Source organism: Ips typographus, unplaced genomic scaffold (assembly GCF_016097725.1).
Source record: "Ips typographus isolate SLU unplaced genomic scaffold, UJ_Ityp_2.0 IpsContig35_part1, whole genome shotgun sequence".
In the NCBI taxonomy this organism is placed as follows: Eukaryota; Metazoa; Arthropoda; class Insecta; order Coleoptera; family Curculionidae; genus Ips; species Ips typographus.
The window spans coordinates 284,764-309,295 of record NW_028098574.1 but is presented as its reverse complement, the minus strand read 5'-3'; the positions used below and the strand labels follow the sequence as shown (position 1 = coordinate 309,295).

The window sequence follows — 24,532 nt, the reverse complement described above, 5'->3', positions numbered from 1 at the left end:
TACTTAATTAATAAATTATATTATTAGTAAATAAATTAAGAATTATTAAATTACTTAATCCGTCGCAGGAACTAGGAACTGGAAGCCAGAGAAATGTAATAATTTAAATTTCCTGTAATGAACAAACTCCTAATTATTATATTTACATACCAGTAGGTTTTGAGGATAATAATGTATCAAAAACACTTTTAATGTCAGTTATTGTAATTTTATTTTTTTTTGCAATAATGAATGCATTTATATACAAAAGAGTTACGAAGTACAATGATATTAAAAAGGAATCTAATTACTATTTATTTATTTTCACTAGATAACTTGTACTCATGTACGGCAACAGGCAAGTCAATTTAAAGATAGACTAGCAGATACTTACAGTAATACTTAATTCATCTAATTAGGTCTTGAATAACAAATAACTATTATAACTTATAGCACTTAAAAGCACAACAAAGAAATACTAATAAAAAATTATAATACTTAAGTTGAAATAATAAATAAAGAATAAAGTGAATTACAATACATACATCCCTGATATTTAATCTAATACTGTGTACTTAAATGTAACTTATTGTATATCATGAAAGCGTAATATAGCTCTACCAGGTATTTCGGAATGGCAAAGTTTCTCTACTACTCTCGAAGCTTCATCGGCTGAAAACTCTGTGTGGGGAGGAGGAACAATGTCACCTGAAGCAACATTTTTGACCAATTCTTTGAGTTGCTCTATTGATCCATTTGCCACAGCTTCGATTTTTTGATTTGACTGCTGGATTAATCGAGAAAATTTAGGAAGAAGACGTTCAGCTACTTCTTCACTGACCAAAACAACCCCACCCTAAAAATCAGTTAAAGTCAATTTCTCATTAGTTGTTTGCGAGGTGCTTCAAAAAAGCGGCAATATTTAGATTGATTGCTCAGGTAATTTTATAAATATATAGGTCAGCAAAATTTTGAATTCTACTTCAGATACGAAACAGAAAAGATAAAAATACTGCAATTTTAGTGATTTTCAAAAGAAAAAAAGGTTAGGATAGATTTTTCCTGGCCACTAAACTATTCAGATAAGCCACTCATTTGCGACTTTAATAATTGTAATACTTATTTTAGGCCAGTAGACATTCGTATTTTGTATATAAAATAACCTTTGGGTTCACCCACTAACTATTGCTGCGTTTTATTAAACATCTGCATAGTCATTTCTTACAGAATTAAGACACTGCAATGATCTGTGCAAAGATCTGGAAGTTGTTCCAAAGTCAATTACAATATCCACAAGTCCATTGCAGGCATTTTTAGTCCGTTCAATTAGTTGTTTTTCGTATAAATCTTCATTCCACTGAACTATGTTTACTCTGTAATGTAAAATGTGTTAAAATCAGTTGATAGCCAAAGTTAAACATAATTTGGTGTTACCGTTTTAGTTCAGTGGCAGTCCGTACTAGACCCTCGTCTTTCAAAGTAGCGACAGTAATTTTTACTCTATCGACATACTCAGGAGCCTTAAAATGATGCTGGGCAATGCGTAATGCCCAGAGGGCAAGACCACCAGTTCCCACAATCAAAATGCGTACGACATATTCGGCTGATCGGTCTTCGAATAAATTTAGGACATGCTTATGTGCTGACAAGACCGCCTTTTTAGCCAAAAGAGCCCCAGTGGGAAGCATTGCAGCAACCCCGAGTGGGAGATTATCAGGCAGAGAAACCAAATAATCGATTGACGGTACTACGATGTATTCGGCATAGCCGTGGGGTATACCATCGTAAGGATACAATACTACGCGACCTCCAATTTTAATTTCCTAAAAAATATTTTTTTTAATCAGATTCTCTTAGACACTATACGACAATTAAGCAAAAAACTCACATCTGAAGGAGTAACTTCCGAACCTAACGCGTCAACTACACCAGCTACTTCGTAGCCAGGAAAAATAGCCCCATCTCTTACACCATGATGAGCAGGAGAGTAACTGGGGTCTTCAACTGATGACACACTAGAAGTTGAAGCACTGCGAGTGCGCATGCGGTAACAAGCCCCAGCACAAACAACCCTTATTCTGGCACCTTTTGGAGGCACATCTGGAACCGGAACTTCAAAACTGAACACACAGTCTTTTATGACAGGCCCTGGTGATTCTATGGACACTTGACGGCACAGTTTATCCATTTTGTCTGAGCTGCACAAAAAAAAATATAATAATAAAATATTTGTTTAAAATAAATGGAGGCATTGCTAACTTAGGTATATAAAAAAAATTTCAAATCAGAGAGCAATCTTAAATTTTTCGTATTGGCGATAATTCCCAAATGTATAAATAATTCCTACATTACTTGTGACCAATATTGGTCGAAAGAAGTCAAAACTGTAAGTACATCTTAAATCACACGTATCACTTTCCAATGACATATTGGTGGACTCTCGCACTCATAGAAAAAAACCGAATGCGAGTGCGGGTACGACTCCTAGACTTTGGGTTTACATATTGGTAGCTTCCACCACATTTTGGTGGTTCAAATGTTATTTCAAAACTTGAAAAGTGATACGTTGCTTGGATTGCTGCTTTAATCATTTTTTATTCATGGCTTGTCTTTGCAAAGCAAACAGACAGCCAAAACATACGTTTAGACACACACATTTAAATTTTTTGCTTGCTGATTTTCTTGGCCAGCATTCTATTGTCGTATTAGACGAGAAGACAAAGAAAAATTAATGCAAATCGATAAAAAAAATGAAGATTTTACATGATGAGTAGCCAGTTGTCAACCCTGACACACTGTTGTGTTGATCGTCAAGATAAAAAATGAATCCTTACCTATCAGAATCAGATATACTGCTGTTGAAATCAATCAAAGCACTCTCAGTCAACATCACATAAAAACAAAATGAATACAATTTAACAACAAAGCTTTCCTTAATGCCTCGCTGGGAGCGCCGCTTAGCGCCTATATTTACAGGATTTGCACGTGTTAATGCCGTGACGGTATATGATGTATGTATAGTATATTTACTAACAGTACTACTTGTATTTCCATGGCAGTGTTGCCAGGTTTTGCTTTTTTGTTGTTGCTTGTGACCCGACTTAAATTTTGATTGTGAGAGAACGAGTAAACTTAAACTTGGCTTAAAGTACGACGGTGCAATAACCCCTTAAATGCTGTTTATATTTGGTTTATATGCGTCCGACTAAGATTTTTTTATATTTTGTATCAGAGAATTCTATGATAATTACTGTCATTATGCACATTTCTATTCAGATTTCGAAAAGAATTATGTTGGTATGGCAACTCAACAAATATTGCGAGGTGGCAGTGTTATAAAACAGAAACAGTAAATAAAAAGCGATGTTGTGTGAACTGTGGACAGTATTCATATTTCGTGTACCTACTTATTAAATATTTTGAGTATTTTGTGTAATCGACTAAGCCACAGTATTTGTTTCAACTAAACAACCAAATGTGTTTTTATGTTTCATACAAGGATTGCACTCGCACAAAGGAATTGTGTTGTTACAACATAAGATAAATGTTTACTTCGACCTGCTTAAACATTTTCTGTACGTTTCTGCGGGAATTATGGACCAACATAAAAACGCCTCTAGGCTCGGCACTACGGCACTGACGTTTAACGCACCACGTTGCCAGATGTTTTTTTTTTATCATTAAAACCTGAACTTTACATCAATTTTGTATTTATTTATTTTTTATATAGAAGTTGACACAGTTTTTTAACAGAAATATTTTAATAACAATATCAGTCAATATGGAGGTTTATTCCCTAATCCTTTTGAAAATTGCTAAAACTATATGTTGTGCCTCTAAAAGCAAAATCAAAGTAGTTATTTCAATTTAATATTGTATTAAAAAGCTACGACCTAATAATTTATTATACTATTTATGTAATTAATTACATACATATTTTGACAACTTTGTGAAGCACTTTGACAATAATTTTCATCCACCAACAAAGACTTCTTTATTTTTTAACGTTTGATAAATATTTTCCATGATTATGAGTTCTTCTTCAAAAAAGTGTCACCAACACATTAATGAACTGGGCATAAAATAAATAAAACCACTTACTTTGTTCATACATCTCATATATTGAGATTCAATTAGTTGGGACTGCCTATATAAATCTATTTTAGGTGAACTCAACGAAATGCATGGCTTTACTTTCTGGGATATAAGGCTCACTGTGGGAACAGTCCAAGTGCTTTGGCTATTCACTAAAAATACTGTTGATAAACAAAAAACTCTAATGCAATAATTTTACTTCTCTCCCAGCAGCCAAAAGGATAAAAAAACCTCGGTACGGTGATCTCGTTCAGGTTCAAAAAACGATATTAAAGCAGGGACAAGCTGCTGCAGGCTTTGTTTACCTAAAGCCATGTTCATTAACATAACCACAACTTAGTCTTAAACACCACAATAATAAGTAATATTATTATGTGTACACAGATACACACCAACGCACGAATTAACTATTAACTGCTCAATAAATAATGCCTATTAAAATAAGAAGAATAATGAAGTTGTTTTTTTATCTTAGTATACAATTTTTCTATCACAACAAAAACAGCAAACTGTCAACTGGCAATCTGGCAAAGCCGAGATCAAGAAGGTCGTCTTTGTATTATATCTGCGTTCGTTGAAAAGGCGCGTGTGAGAACGAGAGCGCGATAGCCTGCAACTAATCGCTACGCAATACGAATGCATTTTCAAAACGTCAAACTCTCTGATGAGGTGCATCAGCCGATATACTGCCGATTGCTGTACTTTTAGGAATATGGTCAACTTTTTTACGTAAAGAAACAGCAAAAGTAAAAGGACGGGGTATGACCCCTATAAAAAAAAAATACAATACTCTCTACCCTATATGAGACTTTAACCGTGTGTCAGTTTCCAACTTGTTTCTTCTTATTGTTGATTTTATGAAGACTTTTAAAATGTATATAACTGTACATATAGAAAACATGCACCTATTAGAATAAAATAAGAGTGGCGAAACCTGAAATATAGGTATAATATTGTATTATTGTATAATATTATACTTGTATATTCAAATTAAATAAAATAGCAGCCTAAGGGTAACAGTTGAAATGAGAAATTAAACAACACCTTTATTGTAATCTATTATTTACTTTTACTGAACAAAACATACCTATATCAGCTTCCTCTTGTAAATGATAACATGCTGATTGTAAAAGTCCGTATTTAGTATGTCAATTTACTTAAAAGGTATAAACAAAAACTACCTGACATTTTTCAAGCACGCTAGACTTGGATGATCTATAAAAACTTTGATTGGTTGAAAACCTACAAACAACTTTAATGATCGATTTTTGTCGTCGCTTGCTTTTGTAGTTTTAATCATATTTAGTTGACGTAACGTAATGACTTTCTTTTACTTCCATTCAATGTTATTGTTGATGAGATATGGATGGTAGAACCCCTATATACAATACTGTTTTTAGTAGATTTGCGTTGAAAAATTATTATATCCAAAATATTTCATTACTATTAAACTACTCTGTTACTATTTTTAGTGAACTTTTTGTTGTTTTGGCAACTACTACGTAAAATTGATATGGATTTTACTTTTATTGTTTCTACTTCATTCATTTGCAATTAGAGGTGTGCAGATAGGATTTTCAGATGACGGACTTTTGTCCTAATCTATAACTGAATCTGTAAAACTATATAGTTAGCATACATATTACGTGCTTTGTAAAACTACGTGTGCAAAAAATAATAAAAATCTAAACCAGTAACCAACAGATATACCTATATAAAGAACAAAATGTCGAATCCATAAATAAAGTCAAGAGTGCGAATAACGACGTGTAAGATGTGAAAATATACGTACAGCTGGTTTCCATCAAACGACAAAGACGGTCGGATTATTTTATGCTCAAGCTTAACACTCTTCTTGGGTTTTGATTTCTATTGAAGGACTAACCAAAGTCAAAGACGCGAGCTTTCACACCCTTTTTCTAAAGCGCATCCGAAGCGTGCGCACACCGCATACTTAAGCTTTTGCGCGTTGCTATGTACCTGTTATCACAGTTGTATATGTATAATTTAGATTATCTATAGTTCAACAATATATTATATTTTATAATGTTATAAGTATGGATAGATACATGACTTCTTCATTTCACATCACTCTTCAAAGATATTAGGTACCTACGTAACAAAAATTACTTACTTACTTTATTCAGCTTTTATACCAGTTTGAGGCAGTATGAAACACCAACTTAAAGTAAGTTTTATGTTCAAATAAAATATGGATTTGTGTATAAATGTATTTTGAAGCTTTTACAATTATTTTACTTTTCTGGTTTTATTGGTGACTATATCGTTGGCACATTTGCTAAGTGCTCAATACGTGTGTTCCCTGTAGACTTTCTCAAAATGAAATGAAAAAGCTCTGAAAATAAATTCGTTTTTTTAAATCTTAGCACCATTACGATTCCAGTTTTATTTTAGTGCATAGAAAGATAGTTCGAGATTTCAATGCATTTTGAAAACTTGTTAAAGTACTTATTTTACGTTTTATTATGAGTATTAGGTATGCTGAATTTACAGTATAAACTGCTATCTCAAAATTCCATACAAATCTTTTATTTAGCATGCAATTATTATGCAAGCTTTGTATGTAGATAATAAAAATTTTGATTTATACAACGCTGGTCTTCGTAGAATTTTTGTAAATAATGTAAACCAGGATATTGGGATTGGTGTATTGTTCCTCTCTTATCACCGACAAAGAACAAACACTTATTTCGTCTTCCATTGGAAAGTCGATTATCTTTCATATTTTTAAATTGTACATTTAGGTCCTGTACCTGTAAATATTAAGTAAACTATAGTTTTATAGTAAACTAAAGATACTTTTGGATGTAGAATACGTGACTCAAGTTTGTGTATTAAAACGACGTGAAACATTTTTTCCGCAACTAAGGGCAATAAACAGTTTTTAAACAAAAAGTTATTGGGTTCAAGATAATTTTTTTTCGAAATATCGACTAGAGTAATTATAAAAGTGGAGAGACGGAGAGTAAAATAAAACCTTTAACAAAGCAGAAGACCTTTTAACGAATATTCAACTGACCTTCTTTACTGACCATGGTTGTGGACTACGTCATACATATACGCAATTTTACATTTATTAATCACTGCAAGCAAATAAGTAATAATTATACGATACGATAGTTCGCGAGAAGCCGCATCAGTACACGAGATAAGTCCTTAAGTAGTGTTGCCTACAGTTTGGAAAGTCAGTTTTAATATAATTTAGTGTTTATCAGTGAACTGAAAGAAAAATGCATGTGTTAATACAATATTTTGTCTTACTTTTGATGTGTGGGTGCACGGTATACTCGCAAGGTAAATTTTATTAGCTTCCAGAGTTTCAGCTGTATCAAGTAGGAAATAGATGTTAATAAGTGTAATTTATTCTCGAACCGGCCAAAGCTCAATACATAAGTACATACCTATTTACTTATCAAGAAAAGTACCAATCCACATTTGGTTTAACTTAAAATTTATCGTTAAAATTGATGTATATATACAGCATGGAACGAAAGAGATTTTATTATACATAAAAAGCTAATATAGTTAGTTCATCATACATTCATGGTATTATACAGAGACATCCAATGATAAGAGGAGAAAGCTATTTTTTGCTTGAGACATCATTCAACAATTCGACGTAACCACTTCATCAGGAAGTTTGATTAAAGTCTTGTAATTAACTGTCAAATGACGTGACATCGGTTTTGGCATACCGACCCAGTTATGCTTCATCTTTGTCTTTATCATTGAACTGCAATAGTTTTTTCTCTCTTCTTATCATGGATGGAACTGACGGTAGAATTTCAATACAGCATTCAATTGTGTTTTATATGTTTTCGTTTCTGCGAAGGTTATCGCTATTTTAATTGCTATAATTGTCTTTTAACTAGGAAATTGGTAATCCCCAGTTTTTTCCATTAAAATTGCAAAACTTTTAATTTTGACTTCTTTCCGATATGATATCTGTTGTGTCTCGGCATGTTTTTGTGCTGCTGAACTTTATCATAGTTAAATGTATGTCATTTAATAATAAGACGAATAGAAAATAGAAAAAGATTATTATTGTGAAACATATAGACCAGTCATCTCAATTTATTACGTATTTTATTCAAGACCATAGATAAATAAGCGTTCAAATGACGATCGTACGGCTGATGATTTACTTTGCTTTGCATAATTAAATACATACTTACTTATTTTTACATGACGCATATTTTCAGTGGAGGAAGGATCGTCCTGTAACACACCGATTGGGCAAAGTGGAACATGCCTGAGTATATATAATTGCAAAATCTTTCTTAATTTGATAAGGAAACCTTCTGGAATCACCCAAGAGGAGCGGGATTATTTGCGACGATCTTCATGCGGGTTTATTGGGTCGACACCATATGTGTGTTGTCCTCAACAAGACACCAGGACTATTCATACCATTGATGTAGTTTTTTTTAAGGTGTGTGTAAACACAGATTCATAACCTTAGAATTTCAGCCAGTAGATGAGAAGACAGTAAACACTGAATATAGCTTTCTGTTACCACCTCAATGCGGAATTAGTAACGCAAGTTTTCCAAGAGTGGTTGGAGGTGTTCCTGCCAAACTGGGTCAGTCCCTATGATATTAATTTGAATTTCTCTTCTAATAGTTATGTTAATACAGGAGAATTTCCTTTTCTGGTGGCATTGGGATATCGAAACGCCAATAACCCTAATCAACCTAAGTGGTTGTGCGGAGGAACTTTAATTACATATAGACACGTTTTGACTGCTGCTCACTGTGTCGCTAATAGAAGAGATTTGTATGTCTAAATTATTACTTTATACTTAAAAAATATATATTGTTCGTAGGTATATAGCTAGAGTTGGTGAGTTAGATTTGTACGACGATGCTGACGGGGCCAATCCAACTGACATTCCCATTGCAAAAACAAAAATTCACGAGAATTACAGCGCTACTAAGTTTATTAACGATATTGCTATATTAACTCTTGCCAGAAGCATTGAAGATCTAAGTACTAAGAATTTCACTTTCGTGTTCTTCTGTTCGAGTTGAGTTACAGTTAACTTACAGATAGCGCTTGGCCGGTATGCCTACCTTGGGAAAGAGAAAAACAGACTATGTCCTATGTCGGAAAACAACCTTTTGTAGCTGGATGGGGGTCCATATATTTCAGTTAGTATTTATTCCAATAACCTTTTGCCTAACAATAATTATTAGTATATAATATATAACACTGCTGGAAGGTTCAGTAAAAAACGTATGCTACGTGCAAATATTTATTGATCCTTTGTGAACCGGTTTCGGCCCTTTAGGCCAGCATCAGCACTCAAATTCGTCAGATCAAGGCCGATTCACCGGAGACCGCCACGCAATCAGCCACAGACCACATGTCCGGGCTGGAGGCACAACACCTAACACAATAACACTTAGTTTAAGATTACACCTCTAATGTAACACTTATGTATAGGCTAGTTAACATTTTTAAAAAAGGGTTCAAGGGTTAAAACTTCTTCGGGAAGTAATTATTAAAAAGTTTGACCAGGGTCGGACGTTTTTGATTTAAAATTTTTCCTAAACCGTCCCTTAGGTCGTTAGTTAATCATTTTTTAATAATTACCTCCCAAAACAGTTTAAACCCTTGAACCCCCTTTTTAAAAATTTTAACTAGCCTATACATAAGTCTTACATTAGAGGTGTAATCTTAGACTAAGTGATGTATTGTGATAATTGTGGGCGTCTTGAGTTCTGTCCTTCCGCCCGGACATTTGGTCTGTGGCTGATTGCGTGGTAGTCTCCGATGGATCGGCCTTGATTTGACGAATTTGAGTGCTGATGGTGGCCTAAGGGCCGAAACCGGTTCACAAAGGATCAATAATAATTGCACGTAGCATACGCTTTTTACTGAACCACCCTGTGTTATTCACCGTGCACACTTGGCATTACCCGATAATATATAACACTGTTTATTACAGACGGACCTTCAAGTTCAATATTGCAATATGCAACTATTCCCGTTATAGATAACAGTAAATGTGAAGTCGCTTATAGAAATAAGAGTATCATAGATGACACAATTCTTTGTGCCGGACACGCTCAAGGAGAGAAAGATGCTTGCAAGGGTGATTCAGGAGGTAGGTCAGTCAGTAAAACGCACAAATATTTATGAAAAATGACAAACGAGACCGACATTAATTTCACCAATTCCGTGTGTATACAATTTTCTTTTCTAAATACTATAATTTTGGGTCATTCAAACAACGACAATTTATGAAAAAGTGTGATTGATTCTCCCAACTGTCACATCCGCATCTTCCACAATCATGCCGCTTACGATTTTTTTTAGGTCCTCTTATGCATGGCGTAATAAATCGGGCAGAAAAGCGAATCGAGTTTTTCCAAATAGGTGTAGTCTCCTATGGCTTTCGTTGTGCCGAACCTCAATTTCCTGGAGTATACACCAGAGTGACAAGTTTTTTAAACTGGATAAACCAGAATATTGATTAAATATGTGTGACAGGAAAACTAATAATACATTTTCAATAAATAAATATGACACTATTTTATTTAAAGTGGTTTGTAATAAAATAAATTACAAAATTAATGAATAATATATAACTGCTCATTTGAATAGAATTTTTTTAATTTAACACACGAAAATACACACTTGCATAGCTTGTATGTTGCAAGTACAAACTTGCTGAAACGCATGAACAATAAAGCTTATTGAGTTCGTTCCAAATTATGCGCTTCTCGGATTGCTGTTATTAGCAAATTATTAGTATCTACTTACTTGCATTTTAATATTTTGTTAGATCCACATGCAATACAATCTTACAGCTAACAATAGGTTCGCTATGGCACTTGAGGAAGTATAGTGGTTTTATATTTTGGAACCGACTTATTTACATCAAAAAATTATAGATTACACACATTGAGAATGCTTGGATGCTTGTATGTAGTTTAATGTCTCTCTTACATGTCACAAGTTAGTAATAGTAAAATTAACAAAAGCGATGATATTACCGGTTAAAGACACTAACCTTTTAACATAACATGTTGACTGAAATGTTTTTGACACTGGAAGAAACATATCTGTTTTAGGAAACCAGATGTACATTGGTAGGTAACTTAATTAGAAAATACACAATCTAGTCTTCATCTTGTCTTCTCTCCATTGTGGAAGAATGAGGTAAAGGATGAATAGCTACAGACATAGCTAAGGCTGGATTGGCAACAGCTATAATATTGTCCCCACTTGCTGCTATTACTTGAACCTTTGGCGTGGCTTCATAATCAATTTCAACAACGGTATCTTCAACTTTTTTCTATGAAAATAAGCAGGACTCAATTCTAAATAGTGACCGTTAAATAAATCATATATATATCCGTATAAAACTCATGTAAATTTAGACAGAAAATAAGAAACCACATATATACCTATATTATCCTGTATATTTGTAAGTAGAATATTACAGGGTGATGTCTAATAAATTAATTATGAGAATACAAAATTGACATTGCGTGTAAATACGCGAATAAATTATTTGTACTTACATTACCAATAGAAGCGGGCCCTTGTTCTTGTCCCTGAAACTTATAGATATTTAAAATTACCCTTTTTTTAGTAATGCACATTGGATACTAGTAGATGTTTTTTTATTAATAAAAAATAATAAAAATATTAAACTACTGTTATATTTACCTTAGGTGAGCTGGAATTACTATACGTAAACTGAGAATCAGACTCTTCGAGTTCTACTCCTAAAGACGTCCTATAGCCTTCTCTATAATTCCAAAAATCACATTACGTATAATACATACAAGTTATTATTACTATTACCACCTAACCTCAAAGCTTGATGATTTTTCTGAAACAGGGAATGTAATGAATGTCGCACTGCTAGTACCTCGTCGTAATCCTAAAAGAGAAAGAAATAAAGCGATTATAATTTTGTCTGTTTCGTGATATTTTGGAATTATTTGTTTTAGTTTTCCTATTATCCTACGTTGCTAAAATTTCTATAAAGAAAACAAAATAGAAACAGTGAAGACGAACCTAATTATTAATTTATATATTTAAACTTTACATTTTTTTATTTCAAAAAATATACATATATACATTGGTCAAGATGAAAAAACAAAACTTTAGAAGTATGATATAGGTTTTAGTTATTTTACTGAAAATTAAAATAATCATCTCAAAACGTGTACTTCTTCAATTGATTAAATAGAAAATAAAGTTTTCCAACATCAAGTTATAGTTTCGAGCATCTATAAAACTGTTTAAAAAATGTCATCTGTGCAACCAAAAGTATTTTTTTAAATCATTGCTCGGTTTGACTTGATCAACTGGTTTATCGGGTTTATACTGATCACTGATCACTCTGAAATGAACTATAGTCTCAACCCCAAACTAACAAATGCTAATCTTCACGGGAATACATGCAAAAAGCGTAGGCAACTGAAATAAAAAGAAACTTACCTTCGGGCATATCCTGGCTGCCTATCCTGCTAAACACATAAACATACACCTCTAGTTTTTAATTATAGAAATACAAAATTAAATTTTTTAATGCATCCTGTATATTACTAATGTTAGATAAAGCATTCTGTGGCTTGATGCTGAAACTGTAGACTTAAGCTTGAAAAGAACATTATTGAACCAAGATTTTTAAAGCACTTTTTAAGAAAAAAACATGACTATTTTTTTAAATGATGTGCCAATACTAAGTTATTTTCATGATTGGTTTGCAACTCGCACCTTTTTAAATTACTCAAAACAAATCACTTTTTAATGCATTTTTTGCTTACCCTAATAAATTTTGTTACAAAATCTCAAGACTTAATTTTATGTCGACTAGAAAGTTTCATACTTAACTTTGTTATTTTTTTACAATACTTCAACATATCACAATAAATAATGTTTAGAAATATGGATATAATGATATCACCTACTAAATGAAAAATAAATTGCACCGCATCACAATAAAAACTTACCTTATCTTTACTTACCAAAATTAACCATTTAGCTATCAAGTTGAAATGATTCAATGTGATAATTGCTATTTTTACTTTACAGCTTCTAAAGTCTAAAGAGTTAATCCTGCTTTACCTATTATAAAAGCATAAGCGTGAAATGCAGTAGTGTAGATAAGCGTAGAAAATAATTGCAAAACATATTAATATTTGACAATTATTTCCAAAAAAGCGCCACCCAACATAATTAGCTGTCTAAATCGATATAAGCGTGAGGCTGCGTGTGCTGCAAATAGTGTTTACTGTGCCTTGATAGCTGCCTGACCTGACGCTGTTCATCATTGTCAGAGGTCGGCTCAATTTTTATTCTTTTATTTTGATGATGACTGTCTGCCTCTGTTTGAAATCTACTTTGTATCCTACTGGGCGGGTTACTATCCACATGGTCGTTCCTTTCATGACTTATGCCCATATTTGACTGCTTGTTCATGTATACTGCAGATAATCTGTGGAATCAAATCAGCAAGTCAACTTGAGTCTTGTGTTTTAATGGAACTAAACAAAGTAATATTTAGAAAAGATAACTTCATATTAATTTAGAAATGATATAGTAACTTACTGTGTTTTGGAGTAGTAACAACCGGAGTCCTTCACCACTTGCCTTGCCAAAGGAAACAATTCGTCCCTCCGAGTCAACAATGCTGGTACAAACCTACAAATTTGGGCTGCTGCTTCATTCACTGACACTTCATGTAAGGTTAAAGGTTTTTCCGGTTTCCTTTTACAGTCAAATCTAGTTAATTGATAGATGTACATTTTTGAAATATTTTTCTAACTCTGCATCTCCCGTACCTTCCATAAATGGCAGCGTATCTTCTGATTTCATCCATCCTTCTAGGATCATTTTCTGGCATGGACATAACGAGTTCCAGTTCTTTACACACCTTTTTTTTGGCATTTTGGGGTTTTGGTTCTAAGTTTGGTAACTGTTTACTCAGTCTTTCTGCAGCGGCGGCTAATTTAACTATTTGACTTTCCATTAAACAAGGAGAACCTATAGCGTTTCCACCAGGACTTGAACTACTTGACGGAGGACAAGTTGGGTCTAAAGGGGAGTAAGGCCTGTAACAAATGTAATTTTACATAGCTGTTTCTTGATCAATGATCATCATTGATGTTAATATTTATTTTTATTCACCTTTTGTTATTTATATTCAAACTAGGACTAACTACAGGAGGTAAGGCACACATTTCAGCTGGAGAGGGCGAGTACAACGTCCTGCTATTATCTCCACTATCAGCGGAATAAAATACATGGTTACTAGTTACTCTTGGGCTGGACAACTCGATTTCAAAATCTTCTCCAGGAACTAGTGGTATTTTGAATTTGATTGGGTTAGTTACCCATTCCTGCAATGATTTTTGCAACCTTCTTACGTGGAGCGGCTTTGAAGCCATGCCTATACAAAATAATAAATACCGTTTTATTGTCTAATGTAAAATAAATTAACTGATGAAAGAAAAAAATTAATGCAAATTTATAAAGATATAAATTAGTTCATTAATGACTGTAATCATTCCTGGCTGCGGTAACCAATTTAAACAGTTATTATTGCAATGCAGTATATATGTTTTCCATTGAATTTGACTTTGATGGGCGCTCTAAGTTTTAGTAAACTAAATAAGACTTACCAACTAGCGACATAATTTCTAGAAATTCGTCTTCGCCGGCGTCACACAATTGCTGAACATCATCGCCGCCCATTTCCAATAACGTGTCATAGTACAACAAAAGGGACGCATTTTGCATTACCCTGTATAGTTGTAATTCAGCTAAGTTATTGGGAAATGATGTTGGAAACACTAAAAAAGTCAACATACAGAGTACAGATCGGAAACGAATTGCATTATGTTTTGAAGTTCATTCTACTTGAGCAAAAAATTAATTTAAATTGCATCAACATGTTTAACCCATCCCAAATTAAGGAGCAAAATCAACCTTCATATATGTATGTACTTTCAAGAAAGTATTTTTAGCAACGACCTTTTACTCTATGTTGGAGTTGGACTAACGTTGCCTCTCATGTTTTTATAAATAAATCCCAGACGGTGGAGAGTATTGATTAGAAGGATATTAAAAGGAAAAAAACCCTTCGTTTCAAGTTTTTATTTGAGTGGTTGTCTGGGATTTTATTTGCCTATATGATTTAAATCGCATCCCAGTTAATGTGAATATTAAGAAAATAATAACCAATAAATTAAAAAATTATCTTATAATCTTGATTGGAATATAATAAAATGTTATACTACCAGTACGTATACGTAGCTAACTTATTGGCAGTAAACAATTTTTTTCGAACCTTTGTCGGCTTTTTAGAGTAAAAGCTCGATTATTTCTGGTTTCTGTTTTTTATATTTAAGTAATTTTCCATTATTATTTTTAATAATTTTGGTGCAATAGCTTTTATAATATCATTTCATGGTACAAAGAAGAAAAATGTGATTATTGTCTAAAGTAGTACCGAAGGATCTCGTAAAAACATAAGCAAGATCAGGTTAATAGTGTCAAAAAAAGTCTTGCCATCAGGCGGCTATACTTAGGTACAGTCCGGTGAAAAAGCCAATTTAATGGATCGCTAATACGCATTTTTGCCGGTGAAAGTATGTACATGGTAGTTTTTTTTTTGTCCAGTCCAATTGTTTACGTGTTATTTTTCCTTTACTGTATATCCCCATATACTTAAATATGTTCATTCCTTCAGTAGATTTGAAGCAAGTGATGCAAGTGAACTTAGGGTGGCACCTTGTGCCTTTTCTTTGGAAAATAAAAATAATGCATTGCTGAGAGACATATACAGTGTGTCCCAAATTGGTTCTACATGTATTGGGATCTCTGTAACCGTAAGAGCTACAGTGAATGATGTTCTACGTAAAAAAGTGCCTTAATAATGTCTTAGCTTCAAAACTTTCTTTGGCTTTGTTAAAGAGTGTTTAAAATGCAGCCTCTAACGTTTTCCCAATTTTCCGGAAAACGGAGAAAGATAATTTAATTTGGAAATCGGAAATAAGTTTTACATAAAATTCTCTAAAACTTTCCCCATTTAACCGACTCTTACCGTTTTCGAGATCCCAATACATGTAGAAGCAATTTGGGACACACTGTAGAGGTAGACAGTTTATTCCCTTGACTCCTCTTTTTTGAAACTAGGCATTCACTCAAAAGTCAATTTTCGTTATATTATTTGTACTTTTCGATTAACTAATAAAACTCCCCAATCTCCACAATAACAAAACTTGAAGTATGCACCTAATATTGAAACATTAAACTGCCATTTTAAAATAAACAAAGGAAAGGTTCAATTCTGAAACCCAAAGTTAAAATAATAATAAATATAATAACCAGTATTTAAAGGTCCTTTTCTAATTTTTCATAAAGGAAATACCGAAAGTACCTTTGTTGGGTGTTTGTAGTTGTGATTTGACTGTGACAGATCATATGCAAAATGTCATAGACAAATTAAAACCTAGTCTTAGGTGCCCTTAAATATATCGGTGTAATTGGCCCTATATAGGTTTATAGAACACTATTTTCCAAAAAATCACGGTTGATTGCTTGTGTCCCAATTAGTTTTTTTTTTCAATTAAGTTTGTCTAAATGAATTAGATAAACAAATTTTAAGAAGAAAACAGATTAGCCAAGCAGAAGAAGAAGGATTATATACGAGTATAAAAGAACCCGCACCCTTTTACGTTCGTTTACACACGACCCAATATAAACGCTATTACTCGATTCGTTTGGTCGCAACTAAGGTCCAGATTTCTACCTGTGCACTTTTTATACCGGGTCCCGTTCTAGCATAATTAAAATTGTGTGTTAAGTTTTTTCTCTTTACTGTAGAAAAAAGTGCTTAGAATACCTCGTTAGTCCGTGAGAAAAGGGTCAGAAACCTGCAAGAAAAAAAAACAAAGAGCCTTCAAAGATGTACCTGGTGTTTTTTCGTGGGCGCTTTTTACTATCCGCATATTCAATGGTCTGTTGACATTTCGTGTTCTTGCATATTAAACAGGCTGACATAAGTGATTTTTTCTTTAGTTCACACGCGAAACTTTTGATTAACTTTTTTATTTAGTATTTTTTAAGGGCTTCTATGCAAGGCTGGGTCACGTCTTAAAGGATTTTTCCTACTGGGTCTATACATGTTTATAAATGACAAAAACCACTAATTTATCCTAAAATTATGCACAACAAAGCAAAAAAAAACTTCCCAATATAATCCAATATTTTCTATTATAAGAAAGAAAAATAGAAGAGATTTTTATTTTTGGTAGATAAGTATTTCAAATTTGCGCTCAGATCCGTCAAATGATTTTAAATAAAATTTTAATTCTAATAGAGGCTTATGCTATAACTAAAATTATTTATAGACGATAATTATTTCCCAACACACTGAATGTAAGTTTAAAAAAAGTCGAAAATAGATAAGGAAGTTTAAGAATACCATAATCCTTTGATTCCATCGGTCCCATTCAAATACGAAGCTAGCAAAAAAAAAACAAGGAAGTAACTTTTCCTAATTAAAAAAAATTTAGGACAAAAACTTTTCTCACAGTGTCGGTATCTCCGTAGCTCAAAAAAAAAACATTTTCTTAAGACCGACCCTATAAAAAAAAATATTCCCATATTAAAGATTTACATATAGTGATTATTCAAAGTGACCGAACGTCTAGTTTGGAAGGGTTGATTTTTTTAAACCCCATGCAAAAAACCATGCCCTATGTACTACCTGAACGCGAGGGTTGCAGTTACAATGGATATTGTTAGAATGGTAGTGGGGCCTCCGTGGGGTGATGGAACCACCCCTTGTCTTTTACACCCAATGAAAACGTCGATGTACAAAAGTCTAGGGCATCGCTAAAATACGACAATGCTAAACCCGCCTTATCCGTCTATAGAACTATTTTTGGGTTCTGGATGTACTTCTTTCTACTGGCAGCCATGATTTAGACTTGTTTTTTTATATTATATGGTTACTTTCTGTACTTATCTAAACACTTCTCCACTTATTCTAAACACTGTATCATTAACATGTACTGTATTTGTAGTAACCTACTTTGCAAAGCAAATGACAGAAGTCATTATTTGAGTTGTCATATGAAAATGAACGTATGTTGGAAATTAGTCCGATCAGTTAAAAAAAAAATTATTTCATATTTTTGTTGAACCAGGTTTTCATTAAATATATAACTCTTCATAAAAGATTATTACGTTTTTGTACGGAATTTTTTGTACCCCACATAACAAATAAAGTATATTCATGTGAAAAATACATGCCAGGCATATGACTAGCCGCATATGAATTTGAGAATATGCCTGGCATATGGCATATACCCGGCTGCTGTACAAATTTAACTTTTTAAATATTCCAATAAGTATATGCCAGGGGTGTCTGAGAAGTGAAAACTGGTCTCTATAGTATAGTTTATTATAAACTGAAAACAGTTTCGTAAAATTTTTACAAGATATAACACACTATTTCAAACTGAATGATTAAATGAGAAGATATAAATGGATATAAAAAAAGTAAAATATGAATGTCTTATTTTAAAACCTTATACTTTTTTTTTTTTCAGCCGTTGAGCTAATTCAAGCACAAGAAGGTTACAACGCGTAAATCAAACAAAAATTACTGAAATTACAAAAAAAAATATAAATTTGAAATTTCCGCCTACATCAATGTTATTTTTAGATTCCTGAGAAACATGCCTGGCACATGAACTAAAGGGACAAAGTAATATGCCAGGCACGTATTGGGAATATACTTTCATACACTGGCATACAATTTTGCTATGTGGGACGAGTCATTTGTTTCAAAAATTAATAAATAGTAAAAATAAAGTTCTCTATCTATAAAAACACTCATATCCTATAAAACAAAAAACAGTTTTCAGAAAAAATGTTAAATATTTCAAAATTTAAACTCTCCATCAACTATAATAGAATAAATGATTTATTCGCTCAAAGGATATATTATCAATTTTAAATAATTTGACCCACACATTTTTCATAACAACAAAATATTAGCATACCTACATAATAACTTTTTTGGATCAAAAAGCGGCAACGCATTTTAATTTTATAGCCTCCCGAAATCGATTGGGCATGTAGTTTACTATAATAGTACCTACTCTACACATCAGAAACAAGTCTAACTTGAATTTTATTTATTTTTTATTTGTCTTTTTTTTGTTATTGTCAACTGTAGACTGTAGGTTATTCCTCTATATTTCTTTCATCTTGTGCGGTATGCGTAACAACTTTTGTACAAACATGTTCTTTTCCAACAGATAAGAGAGTCAATGAGCCATTCTGCAGCAACTGCATAACTACAACTGTTTATAAAATTTGTGAACAAGAACATTATACAAGTGTATACAAAAAGAATCAAGTTTTAGTTGACGGGACTACAACATACATTAAGTATAACTTTTTCGTCTGAGTGTACCCGGAGAACGTCTCGATATGAAATCGACTAAACCTGGCGCTACATGAAAAACTGTCTGGAAAGTTTTTATCAGACGTTTTTTTTTTGTCGATACCCAACAAACTCGCCGCGGACTAGTTTTTATCTGAAAAATTTTTCGAGCAGACCTGAGACTCAAGAAAAAACTAAATTATCGATTTTACCGCTGCTCTGCTGCGCTACCGAAATTGAACTCGGCATTCTTTGTCGAAAAAAACTACTCGCCGCAAAAAGTTGTCCACAATCGATCTACACAGAGTCGTTGGAAACGTGAAAATAATGGATTCTTTTCACAGACCTAAGTATAAATGTATGGGATGAATATGAAAGCGGTTAAAAGAACTAAACAAGTTAAAAACATATACGACAGCCACGCCATATTGGTGATACTTTTTCTTTCTAATTTGTATTATTCCAAACAAAATATTCTTTACTAAATAAATAAAATAATAGAAGCTTACTTGCCAATAACGAAATTGCTTTTCATAATTTGTACCTTTGATAAAAGAATCGAGCCAAGAAAATCGATAGAAAGAAAATGTTTATATAGAAAGTAACTAAAATGAAGACTCCAGTTATAAGAAAGAAAATTACGAGTAGTATGGTTGACTTTAGCAGAGCTCTAGACCAGCGTTTCTTATGCTAGGTTTATACGTAGATATTTAGTGTCTACAGTTGCCCTACACTCTACATTGAGAGCGAATGTCTTAATATGAACTGCATCTAGAAAACTAACTTAGTTGTACATTTTTTACCATACAAAAGAAACATTGTACTGCCTGCAGAATTGTAAAATTGTTGTGTGTCTTTTGTTATATTCCCCCCGCTTATTATGTTATCAGGCTTAGTCCATATTTTATTACACTTAATTTTACTTAAGTCAGCTTAGACCACTTCAGTCCATCTCTCTTTTTACTGTTTAAATCGTAGCCGCGAGGATTTCCAAACCAACTCTCAACCAGTAATCTCAACTTAGAATTTTAGTTTAGGAGTCTAGTACGGGGTGATTGATTGAATTTTGACCACCCCTTTAACTTCTTTAATTTTGATTTTATCAAAAAACGTAAACTTTTTCCGCAGCAGCATCTGTTACTTTAATAATGTTTCCTCGACTATGTGGTTAAGGGTTAATTTAGTTACTAAAATTTGGGAAACCCTGTATAATAACTGTTTATCTAAGAGTAAAAGTAGACCTAAATATCTATAACTAAGTTGCTACTAACTAGTTTTTTTACTAAAATCAAAAAAACGGAACTTGGGGGTGGTCAAAATTGAATCAATCACCCTGTACATTAACATCTTAACCAGTACTCCTGTATCTTACTTGTTCAACAACATCGATTCTAACACTTTCACAATGGGTCACGCTGTATATAATAACTTTAATTTTGTGGGTACAAATAGATCTAAAATCATTAATGTACCAGTAGATTTTTTGCCGAACTAAACTGTTAACAGCGTGCACACTTTTTTTATGTATTAAAATTAAATATTCTCCGTTGCGTAACAAATAAATTACTCGAGTTTTTGTTGTTTTTCGCATTTTTTAGACGCCCTTGAAGTATTCGCCGTCATTCTGTTTTTTCTCGATTGGTTTAATTTATTAGAACATAAAAAATTGGGAATCAACTGTATAATATAATATACATCTTTATTCTAGTTAGGCAAATCTGTGTACGTCGAGTGTACTTACAAACTTTCCAATATAATGCCTCTTTCGCAATGCACATAACATAGGAATTTTTTTTCAAACTTTATCTATGTTATGATTACTTGGAATACGTGAGTCAAAGCGGCATTTCTATCTGAAAGGTTCATATTTGTTTACGATAAAAGCCACTTTTCCTTATGTAGGTATTGCAAAAGAAACATAAATAAGGATTTGAAAAAAAATTACCTTTTGTTTATGTTTATGTGTTTCTTATGTTAACGTTCGTTGTAAAAGAGGTATAATTCTCTAAAACGTAAACGTAACCTGTTCATACACCAATCATCTGGTATACTAACATTAATTTAAAAGAACCGGATGCCCATTCAAGTTTGCGGAAAGGCCTACTAATATTAAGAATATGAATATGATGATATTAACAATACAACTCTTCATAGAAAAAAACCCATAAATCGTCCTTGACCTGAACTTCAAAAGGTTGAGTGTCCATTTGTTACATTATCACCCCCAAGGACCATCAAATCAATATTTTTTGTCATATTAACGTAACGTTTAAGCCCGATCACACCATACATAAAAATAAAATCTTATTAACATAACTTTTAATGTAATGAAGTTATTTTATCCACAGTCACATGGTGCGCAGAAATCTCAATAACGTAAATTTGAATGAAATTCGGAGCGAGAATGTGAGTCGGTGATTATAAACATTATATCGATTCGTAAATGCAAATAAATTAAACAACAATTGCGAAAAAATTGAAAAAACTTACCTGTGTTGTTATGATTTTTTCCCATGATTTTGCGTGGCACCGATGGAGAAATCGAGTTTCTTAAGGGTAGTAAAACTTGGGAAGGCAACACCTTAGGAGACTGTCTAGCACTAGAACAAGCAACACTGACACTAAATCCTGATATAGTCGAAGAAGTAGAAACTGGAGGATTTAGAGCCTCAGCACTATTGTTGGAATGTCGGTCATCCTCTCCGGAATTGCTGCTGGAAGTTTGAGTGCAATTTGAGTTTGGGGGTTGATCCATTGCTTTTACATAGGATAAAACTGCATGGGTCGTTTCATAAAAATAAAAAGTTCTCGCATGAAAAGGTAGTTTTCTACTGGTGTCAGTTCTCAGTTCACTGCAGTAGCGAGCGATTTTGTTTTATTTTCCCTGTCCGATGTGTGCGCCAAGCAAACCTTCGCCTCGGTTCCCCCACTACGTCTACGATCTTTGTAGAGAAAGGGGTGTATAGTATATAGTACATTATAGGCGGAAGCTCAAAAGCCTTGCGATTATTTGGCTATTTGCCGTCTAATTTCTCTGACCCACTCTCACTAATTTTTGCTAGCTCTATAAGGGGTGGTTTTGTTAGCCCATCCTACTCTAGACGATTTTGGATACGAACATCTCCAGCTTTAAAGTTCGTTACAGTAACGGTTTTAATCCAATTAAAAAAAAATAAACCGGTTTAACGAAAAAAGTTACCTGAGAAATATGAAAAAAATGTCCTATAACCACCAACTTAAAGTAATGATTTTTTTCCAATATAACAATGGAAAGGAAATGGTATTCGGTAAAGTTGCGAGAAGAAAATCATAACGCGTGGAACTCAAAGTTTTGTTGCATTTTACAACATTTTATAAGTATGTAAATCAAACTAGTACCTGTCATAAGCCGCGTTAAGTTTTAGAATCCGTAATTTTGGCTCTTGGCGCCGGTATAGTTCCGGCAATATTATTCTTGATAACATGTTTACACTTGATTGAGTAACTATATATGATTGAAAACCCTTTTAGCACTATCACTTTTTGTGTACAGTGTACTGTGTACACTTACTTTATGTGATATAGTACCCTTCCCTCAGTATAATTCAAATAAATGGCACTTGTACATTTCGTACAAAATTTAACTTTTGATACTAGGTTTGTAACGTTCATTCTCACCCTCTGGTATGGAACGGAAAAACCTCATCTTTGGCCTGAACATTAATGGTAATTAATTCACCTTTACTATAATACTTATAACGCTTGGAAAAAAACGTTAGGAAAACTTAAGGGGTTATATATCTTAAAACTTTTTGAATTAATCAAGGACCAGTTATATACATACCTATAGGGTAGCGGACAGTTTGCGAATGTTTTTTTTTATCGTTTGGTTAAAACGTTTACGTTTTCATATGCATGATGTAAATTGTATGCAGAGGAAATTATTTTGGGAGAAGGCAAACCTCTTGATCAAAAAGCTTTTATGGCCATGTAGATAATTTCTTAGGCAACTTTATTTTAGAGTCAATTATTTATTTTTTGTTTCAAGCGGTCTAAAATATGCTTATTATTGACCTGTACTGCCGGCATAGAAAGGCTACGTTACTAGTACAAAAATTGATTAAAAAATAATGTCCAGACAAAAGTGTTGCATTTAGAAAAAATCAGATGAACACTTACTTTGCTCTACATTGGCTCTACAATGCAATCCTTTCATGTTCTTATTCAGAAATTACAGTTTTCCTGAAGGTGCCAGGGCTAAATTTGTGATCAAAATCAACGTAAACAATATACGGACGGCTATATTGGCCGCATTCGTTTTCAAGCTCCATGGAGCGAGCAGAGCGTTTTTGACGTCACGATAACGTAATTTGGCAAAATTTTAATTTGACCAAAAAATAGTAACGGGTGTTCAATAATTGTTATGGTCAGGTCGCCTATAGATGGCAATTGTCACAAAAAGCGTATGTCTTAGATAACGTTGTTATAATTATTATATGACAGCTGTCATTTCAAACCATATACGAACTTATCAACGGCCCTACCGTGCCTCTTTGTACGCCTAGTAACATAATATACTATTAATATGTTTTTGAGAAATGCAGATCAGTATAACCATGTATAACTATAAGATATACCAATTTATTTAGATACGTCAAAGTGTACAGAATATCATATTCTGTAAACTTTGGATCCGTTTGTCTACTACTTACAGCACCTAACTAATTAATTTAAACCTCATATATTATACTGTAAAGCCACTGTATTATACTGACTGTATTATACTGAGCTGTACAGCGCCCTCTTTTGTGAGCCAGTTCAACTGAAAATTGTAAACTAAAAGTTTCTGGGGCCGTATTCTTGAGTTCGCTCGACCAATGTCGCATGCGTCGTTACATATTACATATCGATTTTTTGCCTTTTTGTATGACAATGGCCTAACCTACGATTGCCTACGGTCTATGCAAAACATGGTATTTTCGCCATCTCTTGCTATTTTGCTATGTATTATGTTGTAGAGATGGGTAGGAG

At 33.1% G+C, this 24,532-nt stretch overlaps 3 protein-coding genes across 8 annotated transcripts; 1 reads left to right on the top strand and 2 right to left on the bottom strand.

Moving 5' to 3' along the window:
• Positions 1-278: 278 nt before the first annotated feature.
• Drat (Death resistor Adh domain containing target) lies at positions 279-6,015 on the bottom strand. Of its 3 annotated transcripts, none has more exons than XM_081995009.1 (5): positions 5,867-6,015; positions 1,868-2,177; positions 1,414-1,802; positions 1,205-1,352; positions 279-835 (listed from the first exon to the last, which is right to left on the bottom strand). In XM_081995009.1, the coding sequence occupies exons 2-5, from the start codon at positions 2,165-2,167 to the stop codon at positions 566-568; spliced, it is 1,107 nt and encodes a 368-aa protein (XP_081851135.1). In that variant the 5' UTR covers positions 2,168-2,177; positions 5,867-6,015; the 3' UTR covers positions 279-565. The 3 variants fall into 3 exon arrangements, with proteins under 3 accessions (XP_081851135.1, XP_081851136.1, XP_081851134.1); XM_081995010.1 differs by lacking the exon at positions 5,867-6,015 and adding an exon at positions 4,081-4,573; XM_081995008.1 differs by lacking the exon at positions 5,867-6,015 and adding an exon at positions 2,814-3,199.
• Positions 6,016-6,129: 114 nt separating this feature from the next.
• Positions 6,130-10,706, top strand: LOC145739715 (venom protease-like). Of its 2 annotated transcripts, none has more exons than XM_081995012.1 (8): positions 6,130-6,262; positions 8,298-8,512; positions 8,566-8,677; positions 8,733-8,871; positions 8,921-9,084; positions 9,144-9,245; positions 10,046-10,204; positions 10,417-10,706. In XM_081995012.1, coding segments are annotated over exons 1-8 (1,053 nt in total). In that variant the 5' UTR covers positions 6,130-6,261; the 3' UTR covers positions 10,578-10,706. The 2 variants fall into 2 exon arrangements, with proteins under 2 accessions (XP_081851138.1, XP_081851137.1); XM_081995011.1 differs by lacking the exon at positions 6,130-6,262 and adding an exon at positions 7,203-7,389.
• On the bottom strand, positions 10,618-22,734 carry nab (NGFI-A-binding protein homolog). Of its 3 annotated transcripts, XM_081995007.1 has the most exons (10): positions 22,013-22,479; positions 14,742-14,912; positions 14,248-14,509; positions 13,902-14,171; positions 13,669-13,842; positions 13,375-13,555; positions 11,922-11,992; positions 11,776-11,857; positions 11,628-11,666; positions 10,618-11,398 (listed from the first exon to the last, which is right to left on the bottom strand). In XM_081995007.1, exons 1-10 carry the CDS (start codon positions 22,275-22,277, stop codon positions 11,222-11,224), a joined length of 1,692 nt encoding a protein of 563 aa, XP_081851133.1. In that variant the 5' UTR covers positions 22,278-22,479; the 3' UTR covers positions 10,618-11,221. The 3 variants fall into 3 exon arrangements, 1 of the variants encoding a protein (XP_081851133.1); XR_014181187.1 differs by lacking the exons at positions 10,618-11,398; positions 11,628-11,666 and having other exon boundaries at positions 11,805-11,857; positions 12,556-13,555; positions 22,013-22,734; XR_014181188.1 differs by lacking the exons at positions 10,618-11,398; positions 11,628-11,666; positions 11,776-11,857 and having other exon boundaries at positions 11,933-11,992; positions 13,086-13,555; positions 22,013-22,734.
• Positions 22,735-24,532: the final 1,798 nt, after the last annotated feature.